Raw genomic sequence first — 26370 nt, 5'->3', positions numbered from 1 at the left:
AACCCTGTATATTGTGAAAAACTAATCTAAAAACCTACCAGTGCACCACATTGTGTACGTTATTTTTAAAGACCTTGTTAAGATGATTTTTTAAGATGTTATACATTTGGTGTGATACAGCCTGCAGCACCATAATAGGACTTAGGAAAACAACACATTACCAATGCCTGTCCCTGCCCATGCACTCCTGGACTAATTTAATAAGTAACATAATATTAAACAAAGAAGGGTAACATAGATATCATTGCATAGCATATCATAGCATTGACTTTTTTTCTCTTAACTTATATATAGTTCAGAGATACATAAAATACTATTTCCCTCGGCATATGTCAGGAAACCATTTGGTTCTGTGAAGATAAAAGTTCTTTTACTGTTTGCAATTTCACACTGTCAACCTTGTAACTGCATTTGTTGATATTTTTACTTCAATCTAAAATGTGCTCTAGATGTTTTCAAATTGCTTAGTTGTTCAAATGAATCTTACTTTCTTCTGCCAGCGGTGGTTAATTTCCCAGCTAGCGTCAACATTGCCTCCCTTTGACCAAGGGAAAAATGTCCCATATTTCAAAGCGGTAAAGCTACAATAATATAATAGCTTTTTCTTTCCCCAGCAGAAAGGATTTTTCATGTTCTTTTATGCCCGTGTCTGCTGTTGCCAGAACTTTTAACTTGTAGAATTCTGCATTTTCTGCACCTCTGAACTTTAATTTGACTTCAAAGCTTTGGAATGTAACTTTAAGTACTTCTTGCTTGACAGGCCACTGTATATTAGGTTGGTAACAAGCTGACAAGTGAACAATGCATTAATTCCACACCATTTGTACCACAGCAAAAGTAAAAGATTATAGTTTAGGGAATTGATAAATACAAGTTTTAGGAACAGAGTGGAAAACCCTTTCTGCTCTGGCAGAAGTGTGGAACCAGAAAGAAACTTAAGAAAATGTGCAGACACAGGGGGGAAATGATACAATATTTGATAGCTTTAAAGCAACAGTAAAACTTTTGTTTTGTGTTGAATAAATAAAATGGAGAAAAGTTTGTACCTCTGTCAAGCTTTTTAGCAGTTTGTGCAGAACATTGTTCTCATTTTTGGTGTGGTCAGCGGGACATAGAGTGGAATTCTCTTCAAGGGGTGCATAGGTAGCAATAAAAGCACTTTTAGTAAAGTAATAATATTGCTGTCAAAATTAAACTATGAAAACTCTTACATTCAATAGACAATATAACAATCAAAATAAAGTTTTATCTATGAACGATCTATATAAAGCCAGGCAATTTCCATTTAGTAATATAAGATCATCTGTGAACCCTCCAGAGCTGAATACATTACATAATAGCTAGACTTTTTTTTTTTCTTTTGCAATGGGTCAACCACCTTACTACAAGTGTCAATAGTTGATTTTGCCTGGGGATTAAAGAACCAGAGTAAACCAGGCCAGAAGGCTCTCTGCCCCTTTTGTCTGGCTGCTGACATCATCCCCTACAGTTCAAATCTATGAGCCTTGCACTGTACCAAGCCTATGTCAGTGCAAAGACTGGGAAAGTGCAGAAGCAGATGTATGTGTAGTGCCAGTGAATAGGGAGATGCTTATGACTAATAACTTTATTAAATGTATGGAAAGATTTTAACAACTAGAAGGATTATGAACCCATCTACACCAAAGTATTGTGAGGACATCTGTGTCTCAGCTAAAGCAGTGGTCGCCAACCTTTTAGACCTCACGGACGACTAGTTTCACAGATTCCAGACCGTGCATGCGCAGGGAACCATGTTTCACTCAAAGGAGTAAGACACCTCCCCCAGAGTGACATCATGATCCCGGAAGCAGTGTCCAGTGTCACAACCTGCGCAAAACCTGAGCATGCGAGCCGTATGGGGGAGATGGTCCACAACTCTGTCCGGTGAGCCAGAGAGGCGCAGACCACAGGTTGGTGACCACTTAGCTAAAGCTTGGCTTAAATTGGATAATGCAACCGTATGAATATTTACTGAATAAAAATACCACATTGGAATCTGTTGTGTGTTGTTTAATACCTTAGGGTATATTTAAAATATTTTAGAACCTCCTAAACACCAGATTTTTTTTTTTTTTGTCCTCATCTGTAAAACTAGTCAGTTGCTAAAATATTCTTATGCTTTTCTTCGGGGTTCTGCCTGTTCGGTTCTGCCTGTTCTTCCTTTGCCCACTGGAGAGCCACTGATGATACACCTTCTTCACGGTGACCTAGAGTAACATTATTTTAGTTCCTGGCTGCATGTATAGCAACTACCGGTAATAGATGCCATAAATGTGCCAGGGACGTATTCTTTTACTAAAAGACACTGATTTTTCCAGGTCAATATTGAAGGACATATATGTAACAAACATGCTTTTGAGCTTACAAAAATGCCCTTCCAAAGATATACAATTCTTAATCCACCCTCCAAAGCATTATTAACCCTTTTCCCTGTATTTTACTTATTCATTCCTTTTCATGCTCTCTTCTCTACAATGTTTCCTATACAGTTTTAAAAAATGAAGTTTAAAGAATTCAAAGCCTGTGGAAATAAAAAAAAGATGTATTATCAGTGCCTTTTTATTATTTTACTAAGCCAAGCTTATGTTTTTATTAATTAAGATGTACATTATTTCTTTCTACAGCTCGTGTAGTACATCGATTTAAACTTAAATATACATTAAGTATTTGTTTTTATTAAAAATACTTCCTAAATATAACAAAAAAGGCTTTAATTGAGAAAAAAATATAAAAAAAAAAATGATAAGAATGTCACAAAATCCAGGGCTCCTTAGAAGTGGGAGTCGCTTGGACACAGTACAACAGACAATATTATATAAAGAATAGCATATTCTGATTTAGATGCCTTTGGTTTCATCTTAATGAGAAAAAAGCGAGAATACAAACTACAAGCCTAGCTCAGAAGACTTAAATTCAACAAGGAGTTTATTACCTAAAAAGCTGAATATGGGATGAAGGCAGTGATCAGTTCACAGAACATCTTCAGAACCCATAATCTTCTCTGAGATTAGCTGTAAGCAATGCTATTTTCTAAAATGGCACATTGGAATTGCCTTCTTGGCTGAAACATAGCATTAACATGAGCGCAGTTTACACTTCACAGACAAAGATTTACAAGAGATCAAATGGTGCCTGTTATTTATATTACTCCCCTTCACAAGGCAGAGATGTGTTGTGAAAACCATCTTCCTCTACAAAATAGCAACATTTCTTTTTTTTTTTACAAATGCAATCTTGGCTTCATATCACTGATAATGCTCATGAATTAACCCTAGATACAAGTTAAAGGAAAAACCAAAGTTCTTTTTTTTTTTAATCTGCAGTGTATCCTATTTATTTTTCAGACAGCATGCTTCCCAATGTGTTCACTCTGGATAGTGGTAGGTTTTCATTCTCAGGGACAGTGAGGGGGAATCTCGGGCATGTGCAGAAGGGGGTTTCTTCTACTGTAAAGAAAAAAGTGCCGATCTCACGCATGTGCAGTAAGAACATTTTCCGGAAGTGAGTCACCTTATCTCACACCTGTGCAGTACGGGATTGGGTGTTGTCAAAGAAGATTCAAGAAGAAGATAGCAGAGCCAAGTGTCCACAGTGTATGGGACAAAGAAGGAAGACAGCTTTCTATCTGTAAAGGTAAGTGGTATTTTTTTAGCGTTGGTTCTGCTTTAAGGCACAGAGGACCATCATTTGTGCCTTGAAAAAGGGGACCCTACCAGACCCTGAAATATTGGTGTTTGAATATAACAGTGGTGCACAACCTTTTTTCATCTGGGGGCAGCTGTTTACATTGAAATAAAACTAGCAGGCCACAATGCAAATAAAACTTAAAGATATATGTTTAAAACTAGTTTCAAATAGTTTCAAATCAAAATGAAATTGAAATGTTTCTAGTTATCGTAAAGTACATGCACCAAATAAAGAAAATGACAAATCAAGAATTTCTGCACTCGCCATTTGATGCTCAGTTTATTAATGTGACATTTTAATAATGAGATATACCAAACTAAATCTATCATACAGTGCTGGCTGGTCTTATATTGCTCCCTGCTCACCATTCCTGTACCACAGAGCAGAAACTACACCATACAATGCATCTTGTCACTTATAAAAGGGCCACTAACCTTTTTGTACCCCCACATTTCTGCAATGGATACTTCCAGAGAAATGCAATTTTTAGGAGAGATACCAAAGGGGGCAATCTTCGTACTACTACATCCTTAGGTGCCTAAGTCTCCCTGTTCCTGGAAAAATCAAGTTCACAGAAGGTAAGTGGCCAGCTATGTGTGACAGGCTAGCATAGTATGACAGGTAATGTTTTTCTTATCCTGTGATGGCGCCAAAGTGAAATAAGAAATATGTGTTCATAGAGAGGAAGGTGATAGCTATGTGTGACAAGGTGAATGGTGCTGTTAATTGCTGTCATTGTAAGCACCCATCATATACACATAGATCTTTACCATAAAGTGTGTAGTCCTTATCACATATATGTTAGGAAACAAATTCTCTTCCAACTCCCTAATTGGTTGCCAAACGCCTTCCCATTCTTGTAGTGTTGATATATGAAACTCATAATTTATATTAAAATTGGTAATATATGTGTTCCTGCATAAGAAAACCGAACATTAGCAGAACACTGTATATTTTGGACATATATGTAGAGTCCTAACTATATTGTATAGTGAATAAAATAGAACTACTACAAGCCAATTTTACGTTGTGTTGGTTCTTTAAAAGCTACAAAACTATACATTTTACCAAGTGAACAAAAAGCAGTTCAGTAGTCATGCTGCAATCGTTTTCAGAACAGTTTTCTTTACTTGGGTAATTGTTCTACAACTGTTTCAAATGTTTAGCCATACTGGAATGTCAGACTGTGATATATAATTGAACTCAGGGTGCACACAAGAATGCTTTTATTAATCTTGGTCACCTGAGAGGTAGAAACATTTATATGTGGAGTCGGTGCTCATACATAGTCTGTAATGTACCTCAACTGGAAGAAAAATTATTTCATATACTTTATATATATATGTTTTCTGTATTTAATACAAACATAATAGATAGAATAATTCAGCTTGTAGCATACTGATATTGTATGTCTGAAAGCTGGTTTAGATGTTAAAATTCAGTACCGAGAAATTAAAAATGCATATGAATAAAAAGGCTATGGAAAGGTTTTAAAGTAGAACCGCAGGCAAGATATATAAAACACAAATTAAAAAGGATGTGATTTGTTTAAAAAATCATGAAATCTTTAGTACAATGAAAAATGTTTGCTTACCAACTTTTATAGGATTCCTCATTCCTGCAGATAGTTTATTATTTTGGAAGTTGTGCTGCATAAATGAATGGGAGCCTAAATAGGAAACTGCCTCCTAGCAGTAAAAGGGCAACTAAATAACTAAATTTGTGCAAAAAAGCCCCAAACCTGTAGCTATTTATAAAGGTATTTCCAAACCTTTCAGAGAACAAACTGCTGGTTGTTAAATACAGAATTGAAAAGAATGACTTTCTGATTGGAGCTATTCCATAAAGACCACTTCTAAAAAATCTTATCACAAGATAAAGATTAAGATAGGTACTGCATATTTTTATTCAATATACACAATACAAAAACTACACACCATTTAGTGCCTGCAGAGGGTGGTAACTGTTTCCAAGAGACACCTTGGAGTCCCTTCTATATTGCACGTCACAAAGTAATATTGGTGTTACATGGATGGATGTGGTGCCTTGTAAAAACCTGAAAGCTTCTTAGAAATATTTGGGGCACCCAGGATACAATGAATGCACGCTAAAATGTGTAACTGTGCTTTGCAGATACTAGAAGTCATCAAACAGCAGATGAAACCAAAATGTATATCAAAAAAACATGTTTTCCCCTAGTTTTAGAGTGAGGAATAAGCAGAACCCCTATTCTTTTGTTTTTACCAACATTGAAGACTATCTCAGCAAAATTTACCCTCACTTCCTGCCCAGAGACTAGCTAAGAATAGCAGGCACCAAGTTGACATTTAAATGATGTGCAGGTTTACATAAGAAACCCTTCAAAATAAGAGCTTTCTAAAATACCTAATGTATTCACTTTACATTTTCAGAGTAAAAAAAAAAATCTTTTTCTCACCATAATGTAGCTCTGGACGTTTGGCATTATACACTGAAGAGCAACTGAAAGTCAAACTGGACATTAAGAGGACAATGCCATCATGAATGTATTGAAATGACTGTGCTAAGCTCTATAATGCGATTTCAGTGCCATGCTGTCTCACATAAACTGCTAATAAGGATAACAGAAAGACCAGACCTCTGTTTATAGATTATTTTTGAACAAATACATCTATTAAAAGAAGCAAATACATTCCTAAAGTAAAATTGAAAGTAAATCTGAACAAGCATGTACCAATAAATACAAGAGTTGCCAGCACCTAAATAAATATCCTGATGACAGCAGACCAGTAGTCATATTTAACACATTATACAATTAAAGCAATAAAAATGCTCAAAAAGAAACAATGCCTGGAATGTAAAAAGGCATAAATAATACCTTATTGTTCACAGAGTGATTTTAAAATTAATTTCCATTTTGAAAATTACATATTTTTGAACACGGACACCATGCTTTTAAAAAGCTTTCTTTTGCTATAACATAGTTTTAATGCATATCAGCATTTAGAGAAACAACTAAATATTTGACTGATACATGTGGATATGTGCAAAGACCAGAAATGAAAGCCATTTCTTTAATAATTCAGTGTCAGACTCTGAGATATGATTCCTTTAGGAGTCTGCATTAAACTATAATTCTGCCACAAAAAGTCTGGAAACAACAAATACTTTCTTGCAAGAAAACAAGTATTCAATCTACAGGAAAGTATGGCATAATGTTCAATGCATATCACAATTTCACAGAAATCTAAAATCATACAACTTAGCTCAACACTGACCATTTTGTAAATGCTGACATTATGTATGGTCACATTTTTCTTTTTACATTTTCAATTTATTTTTTTCATTTACAAATAATTTTTATTCAGTTTTAGGTGATCCAACTGAATTAACTTACTTCTCCAGAAAAGGTCCACATAGTATTTACCTTTAAGGACCTTTAAGCTGCACATTAGGAAATGGTAAAATGTATGTTTTTTGTTTTATACACACACACACACACACACACCCACACATAAATATTTCGAGAGACAACTTTTTTCGAATTTTGAATCTGTACATTATCACAATTAATTTTAAATGAAACAACTCGGATGCAGTTGAACTGCAGACTTTCAGCTTTAATTCAGTGGGTTGAACAAAAAGATTGCATAAAAATGAGAAGAACTAAAGCCTTTTTTTTTTTACACCATCACATCATTTCAGGGGCTCAAAAGTAATTGGACAAATTATAAAGATTAAAATTAAATGTTCATTTCTAAAACTTGGTTGAAAACCCTATGCTAGCAATGACAGCCTGTAGTCTTGAACTCATGGACATCACCAGATGCTGGGTTTCCTCCTTTTTAATCCTCTGCCAGGCCTTTACTGTAGCGGCTTTCAGTTGCTCTTTGTTTGTGGGCCTTCCTCTCCAAAGTTTAGTCTTCAACAAGTGAAATGCATGCTCAATCGGATTCAGATAAGGTGACTGACTTGGCCATTCAAGAATATTCCACTTCTTTGCTTTAATAAACTCCTGGGTTGCTTTATCTGTATGTTTTGGGTCATTGTCCATCTGTAATATGAAACGCCTCCCAAACAATTTGACTGCATTTAGCTGGATTTGAGTAGACAGTATTTCTCCGAACACCTCAGAATTCAATTGGCTGCTTCTGTTCTGTCATCATGGATAAACACTAGTGTCCCAGTGCCACTGGCAGCCATGCACGCCCAAGCCATCACACTGCCTCCGCCATGTTTTACAGATAATGTGGTATGCTTTGGATCATGAGCTGTTCCATGCCTTCTTCATACTTTTTTCCTGCCATCATTCTGGTAAAGTATGATCTTGGTTTTATCTGTCCAAAGAATGTTTTTCCAGAACTGTGCTGGCTTTTCTAGATGTTTTTGAGCCCAATCTAGCCTTTCTATTTTTGAGTCTTTTGAGTGGCTTACACCTTGCAGTGCACCCTCTGTATTTACTTTCATGCAGTCTTCTCTTTATGGTAGACTTGGATATCGATACGCCTACTTCCTGGAGAGTGTTGTTCACTTGGTTGGCTGTTGTGAAGGGGTTTCTCTTCACCATGGAAATGATTCTGCAATCATCCACCACTGTTGTCTTCCGTGGACGTCCAGGTCTTTTGGCATTGCTGAGTTCACCAGTGCTTTGTTTCTTTCTCATGATGTACCAAACTGTAGATTTTGCCACTCCTAATATTGTAGCACTTTCTCAGGTAGGTTTTTTCTGTTTTTGCAGCTTAAGGATGGCTTGTTTCACCTGCATGGAGAGCTCCTTTGACCGCATGTTGTCTGTTCAAAGCAAAATCTTCCACATACAACCCCCCCACCTAAATCAACTCCAGGCCTTTTATCTGATTATTTGATAATGACATAACAAAGAAATTGCCTACACCAGCCTATGAAATAGCCCTTGAGTCAATTGCCCAATTACTTTTGAGCCCTTGAAATGAAGTGATTGTGTAAAAAAAAATGCTCATGTTGTTCCTCACATTTTTATGCAATCTTTTTGTTCAACTCACTGAATTAAAGCTGAAACTCTGCAGTTCAACTGCATCTGAGTTGTTTCATTTAAAATTAATTGTGGTAATGTACAGAACCAAAATTCAAAAAAAGTTGTCTCTGTCCAAATATTTATGGACCTAACAATATATATCTTACATATTTAATAAAAATACATTTTTACCAACACTGGATAACAATTATGAACAAATTTTTTGTTGACCAGTTTTTAAGCTTTTTACATTAAAATAGGTATGCCGATTCTGAAAGTGCAGTTAGTTTTCTTCTATCACGTCAGGTTCTTTCTCTACCACTTATATAAATGTGATTACTGTAGCCTGGATTTGTATAGGCTATTAATTTACATGCAAGACAGTGTGGTCAGAGGTTGTGCGCTGCTCTACGTAGTGAATAAGCAAAATTTATTTTTCTACTTACACGCATATTTCCTTTCTTTCAGATCATGTCTGGCTCTGCTGTTTCTCGTCGTACGTGTCTAAACAACCCTGATTCACTTTGTTATATCTGTTGCAGTTTCACCTATCCCAGTCAAAGGGCGAACATCAGCACATTTGTAGAGCAAGCCTATTTGGCATATTTCAAAGTTAAACTTGGTGATCAAGATAAGTCTTGGGCCCCTCCTAAGGTATGCAAACAGTGTGTCGAGGGTTTACAGATGTGGACGAAGGGAACACGTGGTAAGATGCCATTTGGTATACCTATGGTTTGGCGAGAGCCAGGAGATCATTTCAGTGACTGTAATTTTTGTATAGTGAAAACTTCAGGATATAACAAGAAAAATAAATGTAACAAAGTATTCTGGTCTACTATCAGCTATACGCCCAGTGGCTCATTCAGGTCCCAGTGCCATGCAAATCCCAGTGCCGGTTTCTTTACACTACCCTCTCCTGAAGAACATGATTATGGTGATAAACTAGGTGACAACAATGATGAAGAGTTGGAAATTGAAGAGGACTCTCTTCATAAGGGATTTGATCAGCATGAGATGAGTGATTTGCCACGTGATTTGGGACTATCGAAGAAGGATTCAGAACTCCTAGCATCAAGACTACGTAAGAAAAACTTACTTGAATAAGGAACTATGGTATCGTACTTTCGAACCAAAGGAATTGCATTTCTGCAGTACTTTAGAACTGACAGTGGCTTTGTGTATTGCCATACCATACCTGGTTTATTAGAGGAATTGGGAATTCCAATCTATAACTCAACTGAATGGCGACTATTCATCAATACCTCAAAGTGGAGCTTAAAGTGTGTCCTCCTTCTCAATGGCAATATACGAGGGGGTGCTGAGAAGTTCCTGGTTTTGCCCAAAAAGAAGAGAGCCCGAGTTATGAAATAACACATTTATTCAACATTTTCCCCCCTGAGAACGATGCACTTGGTACAGCGTAGTTGCAGCTTTTTAGACCGTTCAAATAAAGGTCCTTTGGTTGGGCTGCAAACCAACTCTCAGCAGCATCTTTGACGTCAGAAATGTCCTTAAAACGTTGCCTTCAGGTGTTTCTTCAAATTCGGGAACAGATAATAGTCCGAAGGGGCCAGGTCAGGTGAGATGGGGGATGGTGGACCAATTGGAAACCCAGGGTGTTCAATTTGGCAGCCACAACGTTGGACTTGTGGGCAGGTGCATTGTCCTACAAAAAAAGAAACCCTTTGGTCAACTTTCCACTGCGTTTCGTCTTAATTGCCTCCTTCAGCTGGTCCAGGAGGTTAGCATAATACTGTCCCCACACTCTTTTTTTTATTTCATCTAAAGGGGGTCAAAGCCAGGAACTTCTCAGCACCGCCTTGTATTTGGGTCAGTTGGCTATTCAGTTTCTGTTTGTGAAGAATATGCAGACATAAAGAGAGTCATTGAGTTGTTGCAATATCACCAACACAATTGGGTCATCCTTCTCGGTCAGCAACGGCGATACACCAAGTATCTCGGTTATCTGTGCATGTGGCACAGCAGAGCTTTTGAGAGACATTGCGTGGAAAGGAATTGGCCTCCAAGATCTGCTCTAAATCCAGGTGATCCAAGCATTCTACATGAGCCACTTTTAGATGGAAAGAAAATTATATTGCCGCCTCTGCACAAGAAACTGGGTCTGATGAAGCAGTTTGTTAAAGCTTTGTCAACTGAAGGAGACTGTTTCAAGTACCTCATTTTGGCATTTCCTAGCCTATCATTTGAAAAAATAAGGGCTGCTGTGTTTGATGATCCACTGATTCGGCAGATCATCAAAGATGAACATTTCATCAGGACAGACATGTCAGAAGTCGGAAAGAATGCTTGGTTATCATTCAAATCCATGGTCAAGGACTTTATTGTAAACACACCAGCAAATAATTACACAGAAATTGTCCAGAAACTCTTGGAGAGCTACAGAATGCTTGGTTGCAATATGAGCATCAAGGAGCATTTTCTGCTAGCCATCTTTCCGGAAAACCTTGCTGCAGTCAGTGATGAGCAAAGTGAACTATTCCACCAAGATTTGAAGGACGGTATCAAGATAAATGGAATTGACATATGATGGCTGACTATTGTTGGAGCATCCGGCGGGATTGTCCTAACACTAAACACTCCAGGAAAGGCTATAACTGTTTACCTTAACCGCTTACCCGATTAGTTTTCAAATAGTTTACCCGATTAGTTTTCAAAAAGTTTTTACTGTAAAAAAAAAAAAAAATATCAGAGTAAAAATAAATCTTTTGTATGAATTAAAGAAATTTAAATAAACACTACATTCAAGGTATTATTTTATTATTTTTTCATTGTAAAATTTGTATGTTTTTTGACAAAAATGGAGGGTACCCTGTATCGTAAAAACTGGATGTGATAGCAAAAAACTGGGGTCATTTCTGGATTCACCACCCAAAAATTAGTAAAAAAAAAAAACAAAAAAAGTGTATAATCAGTAATCACCCCCCCCCCAAAAAAAAAAAAAAACAACGCTTAGTACTTGTTTTCATTTAACCACTCAGCCTCCACTTTTTCTTGATGTGTAATATCCCAAAGATACTTTCTTGTTAAGATACAGTGTATGCTGCAATACAAAGACTCTGCCATTTTACAGCCATTTATTTATTTTACTATTCAGACAAAGACTTTTTCAGATATACAAATTTTGTCAGCTACATAACAGGTGAAACATTTCATTTGTGTCTTTTTTCAGAAAGAAATAAGCAATTATATTATTTGAAATACCTTTTTACTTCTGACAAATTTAGAATTAGTTGCAGTGATTAGTTCCTGATGAATAGCTCATGAATATTATATTTTCCTAAACATGTCTCTCATTTCAAAGTGTAATTGTAACAAATTGTTTTAGCAAGCTTTCTTTTTGGCAAGAAATTGTCACCTTAAAGTAAAACTTGTGTATATAACTGCTATACAAACCAAATTGTAATTTAACATTACAAGCAAATGTGGAATCATTTATGATGAGGTTAAGTTAGGCATCCAGGTTTCATAAGAAATATAATTCAGTGGTATGCATTACTGGACAATCAAATTGTATTTAACTGGACATGCATCTGCTGATTTAAACTAATCGTAGATCCAAAAAGTATAGGACGAGGAGAGGGAGTCGATCAAACACCAAGGGAAGCTGATCAAAGTGAATGAAGAAGGACAGTAAGATAAAACACAGACTTAGGTTGGTGGGGGTAAGAGTAGACAGTATGGTCACTGGTAGTGGAACAGGGAGAAAAAAAGAGAGACTGTAATCATCAAATCACTGCAATGGAAGGAGGGAATAGATGGGAAGATCCTGACCAGACAATATTTGGAATAAAAAAAGTTCTACATAAACATCAACACGAACAACCAGATTTGTAAAGGCCTTGGATTGAAATGAGGTTCATTATGGTCATGTAAGTTCAAAACCACCATACTACAGAAAAAAGGGGAGAAGAATGACCTGGTGCACTAAATCACTTAGATGATTAAGAAACTACTAAGCAGACGGGCTATATGAACCTCCAGACTCCATTATCAATCTTGACTGCATTATACTTTTACAAATTTTCAAGGTGTGTTTTTTTTTATCTATATTATTACTGTTTTCCTCTGAAATAAATAGTGATTTGGGTCATTAAATTACAAAAGTCTTATGGGTTTGACTGGGAATGGGGAAGGAACCAGTCAACCACACGCTGTCAGCTGGTAGGGAGACACAGAACTACTAGATTGGTATTTGTAGAGATAATACATTTCTATGACAACGCCATTACAAAATTATGATGTCATAGACACATTATTAACAATTTAGTTTGTATGGCTACTTGTAGACATCTAAGACTTCTTTTACGGTTTTAAAGGGAAGCTTTAAATAAAATTTCTAATTATAAACAATACTCAAACTGTGCTAATAACATAAAAGACTAGAATTAAAACTTCATTTTAAAATAGCAGCTTTAAAATATATTTTACCACAACATTAGAATTTGTTAAGCACTTAAATGCCCTTCATCTCCTGCATCCATAAACATATGAGTCATAAATGAAGGAAACGGTTTTGTAACTAAGATGAGCTCTGAAATATAAATAGGGAGACCAGAATAAGAGAAAAAAAAGGTTACATTCCTATACTAACTTACCTTGAACACAGTTATGAAAAATAAAAAAATAAATACTCATCATTATCCACCATAGTCATTCACAGAAATGTCAGGAGAGAAACATACAAGGTGACACTTCTGACCTGGTCCAAAAAATGCAAGCTACCAGGCTGTCCTATTAATGCTCTTAATATTTTTTTATATAAATGTTACTAGTTTTTATAAATTAGACTACATTCACACTGCCTCCTTATGCCAGGAACTGTTTTGCAGAAAGGGACAGGGAATGTTCCTTCTGAGAAACTCTTCTTACCTGCCTGATCGCACTAGGGAAACATGAAAAAGCTGTCTGATCCTTTTTTGTGAAGTGGGACTTTAATTTTACTTCAAATTATTTTTAATTTTATTATTTTTTTATTATTTAAATGTTTATTTTTTTAATAATATTATTTTTTACCATTACCCCATGCAGAATTTCTTTCTTTGTTACTGGTATCATAACCAAAACTCTCTTTGATTTATCAGTCCACATTACACTGTTTCAAAAGGCCTGCTCATTGCCTAAAAGTTCAATGGCAAACTTTAGTCTTGCGTTGATGGCAAGTCTTCTATGTAGGTTTAATTGCAGTAATCTCTTACTGATGCATGTGTATTATTTTTTTTTTTTTTTTTTTTTTTTTTTTTGCAGAATCAAATGATTAGCTTTAGGACTGAGTTTGATGGGCTAGCCAGTTTGGACAAATAAAACATTAATTTGGTTATTTTATGATTTTTTAATCCATTGCAAAATTATTGGGCTTCTACCATCCTAATAACTGAGGTTAAAAATAGAACCTCCATACTCCCTAGAAAGAAGGTTGCAATCATTGTGAAACACAAGGTTCTAATTTCATTGACTTACATTAAAAAGTTTGAGGATAGTTTACCTTTTTTCAATATGCTTTATTATGCCTGTATGTCTGTCATTTAAAACAGTAATTGCCTGAGAGAATTCGAATATCGTTAAATTTTTATACTGATTTTTTGGCAAATTGTATAAAAAAAATGTATGTATTAAAAACAAACATGTTTTTTGATGCCTAAACTGATAAGATACATAACCTTTTAACGACATTTTGCCTATTGAAATTTTTGCCATGAATAAAAAATTAAAACAATTAGCTACTCTTCCACTACTTTTTACCATCTCACTTTCTATGCCTCATTTTGTATTGTGTGAGAGAGCAGCTACCCTAATTATAATAATTATTACCTTGTCTTTATCAAGCACATCATATTATGCAGCAATTTTGCAAAGTCCATAGTCTTGTCCCTCAAAGGGGCTCCCAATCCAATGTACATATCATAGTCATATGTCATTAAAACAGTCCAAATTTGCACAGTAAGTCAATTAACCTAATCACATGTTTTTGGGATGTAGGGGGAAACCTGCGTAAGCACAAAGAGACCATACAAACTCCATGCACTGCCCTGGCCTAAATTGAAACTTTAAAACTTAGTACTGCAAAGGTGGCATTGTTGGCTAGCCACTGAGCCAACCTTGCCACCCAATTTTAGTTGAGCAGAATTTAGTTTATGTCAGCAAACATAGTTCCCCTTTAACAGGCAGCACTGGTTGGGGGAAAAGTCAAGAGAGCAGAAACAGTGGTAGGGTCACAGATACACAGTAAGAAGAGAAATAGGAAGGGAGCATATTTAGGCAGTAGCCACATTAGCAGAGAGCCACAGATTCAGACACAAGCAGGAAGTAGTAAGCATTAAAAGGCAGCAAGAGGGGGGAAAAGGAAGTCCAGAACTTCAACAGATGGACTACAGGAACAGGAATGCATGGAGATTAAATATGTGGCAGATGTTACTATATTATTTGATACCAAAATGCTATGACTCAACCAAAGCGATGGTAATGCCAAAGCAATGTCACATGTCAGAAACTAAAACTACTTATGAGGAAATCATGACAGAGGTACCTCTTTAGGGTACTGCTGGCCACTATGAATGATTATGAAATTATGACTTTACCCCTTACCCACAATCCTCTTTTAGAACATAATGACAACACTATGTTCAGAAGATTTGCAACGTTTTCAGCTTTACACTTTCATTCAAAACAATTGAATTAACAAATTTAGAGTTAGTGGAATTAAAATTGGTTCAGGATCAATTATTTACATAACTATTTTTGGGCAATGATTAAAGGGTAAAAAGCAGAGGCTTTAGAAATACGTTAAACTTCATTTGTGTGTGTGTGTAAAAACATCTTTATTTACCAAAAGCATTTTAATTCTGAACAGATCCCTGACACAAGACCGAGGCTTTTTAAGGTGAAAAACACATGATACACTTACTTGTCTGCCATTGTCTGGTTTGCTATCTTAAGCACAGAGGGGTGAATTACTACTCTGATACATTTACTTGTGTGTGTAAAGCACTAAAGTCTGTCAAGAAAAACAGCCTTTACAAGTCTGGAAATAAAATTTTAGAAAAGCATGGACAATCACAAGTCCATCCCCTGTTCTTCCAGTGCCAACAAAAGAAACGTGACAATACCAAATCATTTGTAATTGCAACAACTTTCACAAAGTGGTGCATTTTCTGACATAAATGCAAGGGTGCCAATATTTTTGGCCAAGACTGTGCATATAAGATAAGGACTAATTTTACACTACAGACCAGATTAGCATATTATGTGTATGTTATGTTCATGAATAAACATTCCTGAACGCTAAGTAACTCAATGCTGTTATTGTATTTCCTTTTTCAAGTATTTGGCTATTTTGAAGTATTCTTAGATCTTGACTATAAAAATGGAGGCCTAATGTTGCTGTGTGTAACAAGTTACTCTGTGGGCACAAAGGATGGGGTTAAACGTAAAAGATTCATAATGAAAGTAATTATACTTTGTAAGGACCTAGCATACTATGTGTTCTGTTTTAAACTCCAATTTTATAAAAGAACACATAGTATGCTAGGTCCTTACAAAATATAATTATCTCTTGAGTGCCCTGTTGTGCTGGGCAGCGGACAAAATTAACAATACATATAGGTACATAACAAGATAAATACAGCCCACTTGTGCTCATCAACATTGCTTCCAATGATGTAAAACCTCCTTGACAGGGATGATCTTTTTTTTTTAACTGGAAGAAGAGAGTTTAATGCAAAAGTTACAGCAGGCTGCAAAAGTATGTAATGGGAAAAGATACAAACAGAAGAAAACTTTGGTCATTTTAAGATAATGTTTGGGTAGCTATTTCTTTATTTGGAATGTGGAAAATGTCTGAAAACAGCAAGTTAGGCACCAACAATTACCAACCTATTAGGAGTATTGGCAGGATTAGACCTTTATGATAGCATACAATATTAGCAGTGCACATTTCGTTGGGGTAAAGAATCATAACATATATGTTATCCATATAAAAAAATAATAAAAAAAAATATAAAAAAAACATTATTATCTCTGCAAGTAGAAACAATTGCAAGAGGTAGGGGCAGCGGGTATTTTACAATGGCAGTGGCAGGTTCTTTTTTGATTAAGAGACATGTTTCTCCTCTGTAGTAACACAAACTTAACCTGCCTGCAATATTGTATAGTACGTACACTAAGGTAAGCATCATAGTGGTATATTTTCTGGATACCCTGTGGTCAGAATAAATAGCCAAATATCCAGAACCCAGAAAAAGACTGGGTGAAGATGTTGGTGTCATCAAGAGAATGAGGGGAGGCGAGTATCTCTGATTTAGGAATATGAATAATGTTTACTGACCACAAGTGCACTTTTATGCAAATACAATGGTAGGAATAAACAGAATGTTCTACTTCGATTTAAATATAACAATATAAATACATTGTACGATAATAGAGCATCTAGCAAGTAGCAAAGGTTTTTTTTTTCTATACAATCAGCGATTTCCACCCCACTGAATTTATTGCATCACAGGCCATAAAAATTTCAGCGTTCTTTTAATGTGAGTTCTTGTAATGTTTTACATACTTCTTAGCCATATGTTGGAAAATGCATCCATTATGGAGCAGATTCTTTGCCCTGATTCACCAGGGAGACAAAACCAGCCAGAAAAGAGTGCATTTATATTAAATATACTGTTTCCTTATTACAGCAAAGAGGCACAGTTAATGGAAATGTGCTGAAAAATGCATGATCAAGACACCAGAATGTTTTGGGATGATACACAGTAGTGCAATTTTATTTTGAAATGCAGTAAAAGGTACCCACGTCAATATTTGAAACTCATTGTTACTCAGTCAAAGAGAATGGAGCTGTAAATAGTCAGAGTCTATGTAAGAGACACTTGTAGGCTGCTTTTAGTATTAAAAAAAAAGTGAGGGGTTAGGACCACTGTTAGGTTTTTAGAGATTCACACTCTTTGTTAATCCAAAATTTTAAATTTTGAGTTGCCACAGGATCAGGAAAAAAGGGAAAATCTTACAAATAGAGACACACACATGTGAACTATGTAAGAAGATTCCTCTTACTTCCTGTTGAAGACAGGAAATATGGACATCAATAATTACCAATAATTACCTGCTACCCAACTACAGTGGAGCTTGTAATAGTGGTGTGAGACACAAAGTGGGTTAAGCAGCGAAGGTATGAGACACTGTATAATAGACAGATATAATACATGTGTTTAAACGCTATGGTATAATAAACATATACACCATGGTATAATAAACAGAAAGATAGAGAGGCACTAGGCACTGCTTGTATTAGAGAGCCATTTGTTACAACAAAAAGGAGGTACTTTGGGGGGTATACTGCTAAAAAATGGTCAGATTGTGTTGGTATAATCTAAAGTTTATTGGCACCCTGGGACATGAGGCAAAACCACATGAACAGTAACATATTACACCAAGTAATGAGTAGAGAATGACATATTGTTGCATTATAGAAAAAAAAATTGCTGCCAGATAAACAACATAAAGAGACATTTTGTGATTCAGTTATAGGGTAGGACTATTTACAGTTGTCCTCAAATAAAGGCAGATGACAGTTACACGGTAAGAAAAATATAAAAGACAAAAGAGATCTATTAGCCATTCCTTACCCTGACCCCAGAAGAGTATGAATAACTGAATACCAACATTTGTTTCTGCCATCTAAATTTCATGCTCACAGCAAGACTCTATTCAGCCTGGTCATTATGCCATAAATCTTTGTATTGGCAAGCAAGTGTCTGGGAAGATCAACAGGAGTGTTGGATTTTCCATTTTTTGTAGATCATAGTTCACAAGAGGTTAACCATCATTTAAAAATACAACACTACACAAGTGTCAGTGCCCCCTCTGTTATAACTTAGCAGCCTGACTGTTAAGTACATTGTAAAATGTATTTCCAAAATCATACCCGCAGGTGCAGAGTTATGGCAGTGTCAGACACAGGTATAAGCAGACAGCAGTGCTGTGTGTCATTGTCTTGTTACTGTCCATAATTCTTGAACATGGTTACACTATAAATAAACTTAAAGGATATTTCATCTTAGGAACACAAACACACTGATTTTATAGGCGAAAAGTTCTGATTTACCTGCTTTGGCAGCCGGAAAAGGGAATTTTTGTAGAATATGTCTTTGGCCTGACTCCATGTGCCATCTATTATAATGAGAGAGTGTGGCTGTTGATCTGCTTCTAGGGACAGCTCTTCCAAATTAGCTGCTGCAGCTCCGGGATACAGGATAAAAGTACTGGGATTCCTGCAGACAGCTGCAAGCTCAGGATATCTAAACACAAAGGTAAAATAAAGAATATGAAAATGCTTGTTCTAAAATCACAATCATAGGACAGGTAAACCTAAGACACCGGTTACTTAATGAAAAGTGCTATTTCTGACACTCCATCAATGTCTTCACAAAACTTCAACATTATAAATAAAACTGTATTATCAAGCATGTTTAGCTAAAAACTATTTTACTTTAAAACTAAATACAATTTACCTTCAATGCAATTTTACATGGGACAGATCACTGCCGTGATGGATCACTTAAAGCATAACTAAGGTTATCGGTGGGTCCAAAACTTGTCATCACTGCATCCTCGGAAAGGTGCCATCTTTGTGGCTGATTCAACGCCTGTAAATGTACATGGTCCCTGGCGGCTGAGCTCTACACTACATTGTGCATGTGCAGTACAGTGAAGAGCTTAAACAAAAAGCCTCCAGGAGCCAAGGTTTTTTTTGACACGAGAATTTGGATGTCTGACTTTAAATTTGTTTTTTTGAGTTTAGATCTGCATTAACAACTGCCAAGTTCTGCTGCTGTTGGACTACTGTAGTCCTTTAAATATAGAATCTCTCACTTGTCCTTCCTTTCCAATCTTTATAGGACACAACTATTGCCAACAAGCATGAATGTATAAAGATGCTTTGAGAACAGATAATTTTTAGCAATTATTTATTGCGAGTCTACACAGAGCCCAGAGGCTCTTGTATAAGAACCACATTATAGGTACAGGGCTGAATCTTGGAACAGCCTAAAATAAAGCGAAACCTGTTTTGGTTGTATTATTTGAAATCAAAATTAATAATACAATTTGATGTTTAGGATGACATGCTAGACTGTTTGACAAGCCTCTTTTTAAAATGAAATACTTACCAAGCATAAACAGCCATGGGGCATTTTATCTATGGAAAGGAAACCCCAAAATATGGCAGTTGGCGCAACCACCTTGTAACCACTGTAAATCCTTTCAAAAAGATAATAAAACCAAAAAACAGCTCAATTTTAGGATATTTAGAAGATCCTATATGGGGAAGACACAAGTGATACAATTTCCTACAATTATACTTCATATAGCAGTGTTTACAGAAATCACCAACATTAGAAATATAACTGATGTTGCCATTCAAACACAAAACGGTCTCCACTTAAGTTCAAAATAACACCAGTTGGAAAATAATCCGTGCCGTTTAACATTTTGTGTTTTCCCACAGCCCTGCGCTTTTCAGCACTAAACTTATTCCCCTGATAAATGGCCTTTTATCTGTGCTTCAACTCCAATATAGTACAAACACAGTCATGCCATATAAATCTCACTCTGGAATAGAGGAATATTAGAGCATTAACAGACACTATTGCCATTTTACTACTGTGTAGAATCTGAAACTTTTATGGCTTTGTAATATATAAAAGGACAGAAGGAAACATGAATTAACCAGCATGAGTAGGGAAAGTATGGTGTCTCAGCAGCATTCACCTTGTAATGCCTTATTAAGACACAAACAAAATGACATTTTCAGTGGTACCCTATTAAACCTGGCAAAGTCTGCCTGAGGAATGGCATACATATGTTGTTTCATAATGCCGCCTGTACTTTCACAGTTTAGAGTCTGGCTGCAATCATTTAAACAGGGAAAAAAAATAATGTTAAATGTTCGCACATTAGCTGCAAAATTATTCTGCTCCTTACATGGTTTGGAAAATAATTGTCGGCCTTGCAGAAAAAGAAATGACCAAGGGCAGATTAGTTAGCAGACTGGAAACAAATCAAACAGAAAGGGCATGACAACGATATCCAAGAAGTGGATGGTGCTGAAACACTGATATTAATTCAATATACTAGTACACTGTTCAGGATTCCAGTTGGGAGAATCTCTTGTGGCAGCCTTGGCTATTACTTTTATGCCTAGGCTGAGTTAGGTAGTTAGGACAAATAATATGTTTGGATGGCCATGCTATGAAATGAGCTCAGTATAGTACAACTATAAATAGTTGGCTGTCAAATGAGCAACTTTATGCACAAGTGTGCTAATGAGTATTGCAATGTGCTGCAACACAATTCCACTACAGTGTTTATGGTTCCATACAAACTATAATGACACCGAAATGCACAAATGCATCCTATGTTGCTGTCTATTGTAGTAATGCATGTGTTACTGAATCGTAGGTGTGAAGCCATACTTAATGGGGTCCGCCAATTTGCATCAATAATTGCAAACAATCATGGAAAATCTAGGAAGGCACTTTAGTGCAATAGAAACCATGGCAATTCATTACAATTTACTTTTCTACTGCCAATCCTTGGTGGAACAACGTAAGAGAAGAAGAGGGTGGAACAAATCTACAAAATAGGTGTGGAAGGAGACCTGTGTGTGCTTTTTAATAAAAATAAAGAAATAGGATACTGAGCACTAAAAAAATCAACACTGCAATTGCATTCCCATTCCACAACTTCCTTTAAAACGGCAAACAGGTTTTTTCACAATTCCAGCAGCATGAGTTGGGCTACATCATTTGTTATACATATCCATAATAAAATGAAAAACACAAAGATTCACGTTTGGTAAATGTACATTTATATGCAGCAACCAATGTTTTTTTTTCTAGTTGTTGCATTTTTTTTATGTGCACCATTATTAAACAAATATATAATGTTATTAGGTTAACCAAAATATTCCAGCATTCCCTAAATAATGAATGGATGCATCACTTGCTAACTATACATTGCACATTTTTTTTTTGCCTGATGTAGGTGCTCCTACTAACTGAAACTGGTAAACATACATAAAAATATATAAACAGCAACTAAGGTTTATTTGGCAAAATGTCAATGAGTACTAAGTTGGCATCTGCATTGAACACAAAAGATGATTTAAGTGAGTTTAGGGTGCTGGGAGATTAAATCAGAGTTGGAATGTGATCAATGTAACTGCACCACAAACAGTGAGCCACCCAAGTGTTCTACACATATAATGAAAATAAAAATGAAATAGTGTGGTCTGTGTAAAGCTGGGTACACATGTGCAATAATTGTCGTTGGAAAGGATCGTGAAAGGACTAAGGACTGCACGATGCATGAACGAGTGTTGTACATACAGCACTGTTCTGCTCTATGCAGAGGGGAGGGGGAGAACAACGGAGCGACACCCGCGCATTCTCTCCTTTCGCTTCTATTGCAATTGTTTGTCGCCCATCGTCAGTGGATCCGCCAGGACAGTCGTTCAGACGATGGACGCTGAACACAGGCAAAATTTTAGTCCGATGTTGGCCCTGAGCTGATTATTGGCCAAGAAGCATTGCAAGTGTGTACGTAGGTTTAGTTTTGATAGGAACATACAGGTCAGAAATTTTGTGAGCCAATAAAATCTTACCACATTTGTAAGATTTAAGCACCATTAAGTGACCACAACTTTACTGCCCTAACGATAATGCGGTGAGCATTACAATCTGATGTAATTAACGGTTTGATGAACTCACTAGATATCAAAGTGACAAAGTACAGCAATATATGATTTAATTTCTTTTTTTGGAGGCATGGAGGGAATAGCAGCCCAGGGATTTACATTTCTGTCCAGTGATTTTTGTGCCCAGCCGGGTCTAAGACACTTTCTGCTGAAGGTAAGCAGAATTACTTGGTCTGGGACCCATCAATGCCTAGACATGGATGAATCAGCAGAACTGTGCAAATAAAAACCTTAACTAGATTATATTACTGACCTTATCAAGTATAAGTGTTGATGCATATTTATATGAAGGTAAAAATTAATATATTCTGGAATCTATATTAGTTGTATTTAATAGTACATTTCAGCTTTCCTAATGAATGCATTACACATTTGTAGTTCAGTCATGAAATCTGGCTGTAGTTTCCATAGAAAAAAAAAATATTACCCAATCCAGGTATATATACTGCAAGTATTTTAAAAATGTTTGTTTTTTGCTTCTGTTGTGTAAAGGATGATATAGCTTAATCCACTGCACCTCCTAAAGGTTAGCAGTGTGAGATGGCCTTTTTAATCAGTCTCAGTGTTGTAAATAGGAACGCTGCACCCATCAGCATCCCCGTATCTCACTAAATATGAAACTGCCCGAGCAGTGGATCTGACTGGCTTCTGTGCCTTTATATTATTACTTTGATGATTTTTGGCTAACCTAAGTCAAAAGTGCAACTCATCAAACCAAATTACGGCAAGGGTAAAATCAAACTTAACTAACTTTTTTTTTATTTTGCAAACTGCTTCTACATTATGTACAGATTTATTAAAGCTAAATGACACACTTATTTCGATTTCCCCAGTGTTGAAAACTTTATTCACGTTAGGATGGTGTGTTTAATGCTCAGCAACCACTTTCAAATTAGTTTCACAACATTCCAGGCATGCAGAATACTTCAGGCAATAAGTGACCCCTACATTGTTAAATAGCAATTAAACAGCCAATAATTAACTATTGCTCTTGGGTCTGTTGTTTCTCAGCTCCAACATTCAAATTATTTATAGAAGCAACCTGTTTAGCAAAGTAATTTGGCATTTACAAATCTTTAAAGCATCTCATTGTAATTATATGTGTGAGCCACTGGCAGGTTCTGAAAGCTTGTATTCTATTTTGTTTGTATATTGTTAGCAAGTTTAGCAGAACATAACAAAGTACAAGGATTGGAATCTTCAACCCATGATGGGCAAGGACTTGCCACTGGTGAATGACATAATGACATATTATGCATAATGCTTTAAAAGTTTAAAATTCTGAACCTCTAGTGATCCCAGAAGGGTACACACTTATGCAACAAACGTTTCTGCAACATGTTAAATATTGATTTTAGTTATATGAAATCCAATGCCTGACATGTTACTAAGTAGATAGTGTATAACCCACAATGTTGGGGAGTGAAGAATACTGGGAGTTGAAGCCAGGTAGCAGAATAGCAGACCTCATCAGTAACTAAAATATAGACTTTCCTGTGATCTTAAAGCTAAAGTTTTTGAGACATGTCATGGCATAGCAAGTGATTAGAGGCACTTTAAAACTTTTGAAGAGCTTCACATAATGGCTTAAATAACTGTACATAAAGTCTTAGGAAAACATCTCTAAAGTTCCACTTGAAAAATCTGGCACCAGGCAGGGCTTTGTTCCAGAAAGGGACAGTTGATGTCCCTTCTGCAATAATCATTCTAACCTGCCTGATAACTGTCTCATCTGTTGGTTGCCAGGATACCCAAAACATCCCAGTTCAGGGACTGAATAAACTCAGTAACATGATTAGAAATAGTCCAATTGGAGAGTAAATCAGGTGAGATCATGTGTCATTCAATAACTACTTTTTCCTGCATCCCTGTAACAATATAAAAATGGGCCTAAATTAGAAGGCATTTGGTAGTACAGAAAGTATGGCTGTATAGAAAGCAAAGTGCCCTAAGAAAGAAAAACATGAAAAGTTGTGAGTTCATATGCATTTATTCCCTGTGCTATGAAACCTCAATATTAAATCTGGTCCCAACAAGTAACTTCAAAAGTTTTATCATTTTTATTTAGTCGCTTAGGATTTACTTGTGTGCAAATGAAGTGTCACATTAGGCATACATACTGTAAATTGAAAGGCACCAGACTAAAAAAAATATATGAATATATAAATACACTTTAACCTAGTGTTTGTCAATGAGGGTTCCTCCAAGGTTCCTAGAGATTCTTTGAGGAAAGAGCAATTTGCACTTCTGAGGTCAAGTTAAGGAACACCAATAATCCTTCTGGTTATCAGTAAGGGTCACATTCTTCCCAATAGCCAATGATGTAAGAGGTTTTCTTCCTACTAATGATCACCACATTAATGTACTGTGAGTTGTGGATATAGTAATTATAGAAGGGGTTCCCTAGGACCTAAAAGTTATTTCAAAGGTTCCCCCTGTGTTAAAAAGTTTGAGAAAGGTTGCTTTAACCATTGTAGGTGACCATTGTATCACTAAATAAAATGTAATAAATATAAAATAATGTGATTTACTAGTTCAGCAAAAAGATAACCTTTCACACATAAAAACTACACCTACCGTTCTTCACCAAAGCGTCGGCCAATTAAGACTTTACATTTATCATCGGGAAGACACGCTGCCAATAAGGGTACAGTCCGAAGAACTCTGCTCTCCTGCAGTATTGCAAAACAGAAAAATATTGTTCTCATTTAATACCATCAAGAACTCAAACAAATATTTAAGAGACTACACAACTTCTCTTAAAAACATCTGTCAAAAAAAGAACATTACGGAGATTAAACTAATTTACTCTATGTGACAAATTGAAAATTGCCTTTCAAAACCAAATATCTTATCTATGAAAAAACAGGCTGCATAATGACTCAAATATAGCACATCAATTAACTATTTTCTATTAAAAGTACAGTTAAAAAAACATTCCCTTGCTTTGCATTTTTACCTGCATACACTTTATGTAATATCCAGTAATTATTTAGCTGCTCATTTTTGGCAGCTTCACTATGTAGTTTGGACTCTCACTAAAAGGACACCTTCCATTTACTCCTGATCAGTCCAGGAATGCTAAAGTGCAACAAATAATACTGAGCACAGACTATTCAAACAATTTTAAAGACATATATTCCTTTATAAACATAAATAAATGTGGTATTATATATACACATGACACAAGAAATATTTAAACTTTGTACAATCTTTTATCATTGTATCTGTTAAAAGTAAAAGCCTACCCGATAAGAGATATGGGAATATCTAGAGTTAAGGGAAATGCCAAATGTAAATTGGGATGGATGGATGGATGGATGGATGGATAGAAATTTACATTTGGCCTTTCCCTTATCTGTAGAGTACTGATGACACAAAAGTAAGCAGGAAGTAGTTGAGGTGCACACTAAAGAGCCTACCCAACTTCTTCTGTCTCTTAAACCCTCACTACTCACCTACAACTCCATATCCCTCCATTGTGTGCTACTTTTCCTTCTTAGATTGCAAGCTTTTCTGGGCAGGGTTCTCTCCTCTCCCAGTACCATTGTTTGTATCTGTCTGTCCTTTGCTACCCCTATTTAACGTACAGTGCTGCCTATTATGTTGGCACTATATAAATAACGAATAATAATAACAATAATAATATTAAAGAGGGATTGAGCAACTTGGTCTCTGCTTGATTATCAAGTAATGGTGCAAGTATGGGTGCCTAATTCAGCAGCAGCAGGTTGGAATTTACCATCCTTGACATCACCACTACCATGCCAACACTCTGGAGGAAAATTAGTTACAAATCAGATTTCAGATACTAGAAGGTAGGCACGTTAGTGCTGCACTACCCTTTCCCAACTGTCAATCGCATACCAGTATCAGCTGCTTTCAGTTAGGCAAGGGCACTGCTGAAAAAACGTTTAAA

General features: G+C 36.1%; 1 protein-coding gene across 1 annotated transcript in view; it reads right to left on the bottom strand.

Annotated features, from left to right (window-relative positions):
* DTWD2 (DTW domain containing 2) overlaps positions 1 to 26370 on the bottom strand; it is a 101442-nt gene that overhangs the window by 26219 nt on the left and 48853 nt on the right. Inside the window, exons 3-4 of the mRNA XM_072416052.1 lie at positions 25029 to 25123; positions 18801 to 18993 (exon numbers count right to left, since the gene is read on the bottom strand). Coding sequence (XP_072272153.1) covers positions 18801 to 18993; positions 25029 to 25123 — 288 coding nt within the window. The remainder of the gene's footprint in view (positions 1 to 18800; positions 18994 to 25028; positions 25124 to 26370) is intronic.

The sequence above is a fragment of the Pyxicephalus adspersus genome, chromosome 6 (genome assembly GCF_032062135.1).
Source record: "Pyxicephalus adspersus chromosome 6, UCB_Pads_2.0, whole genome shotgun sequence".
NCBI classification, from domain to species: Eukaryota; Metazoa; Chordata; class Amphibia; order Anura; family Pyxicephalidae; genus Pyxicephalus; species Pyxicephalus adspersus.
Note: the sequence above shows the minus strand (reverse complement) of the source record. Positions and strands in the feature narration are given on the sequence as shown.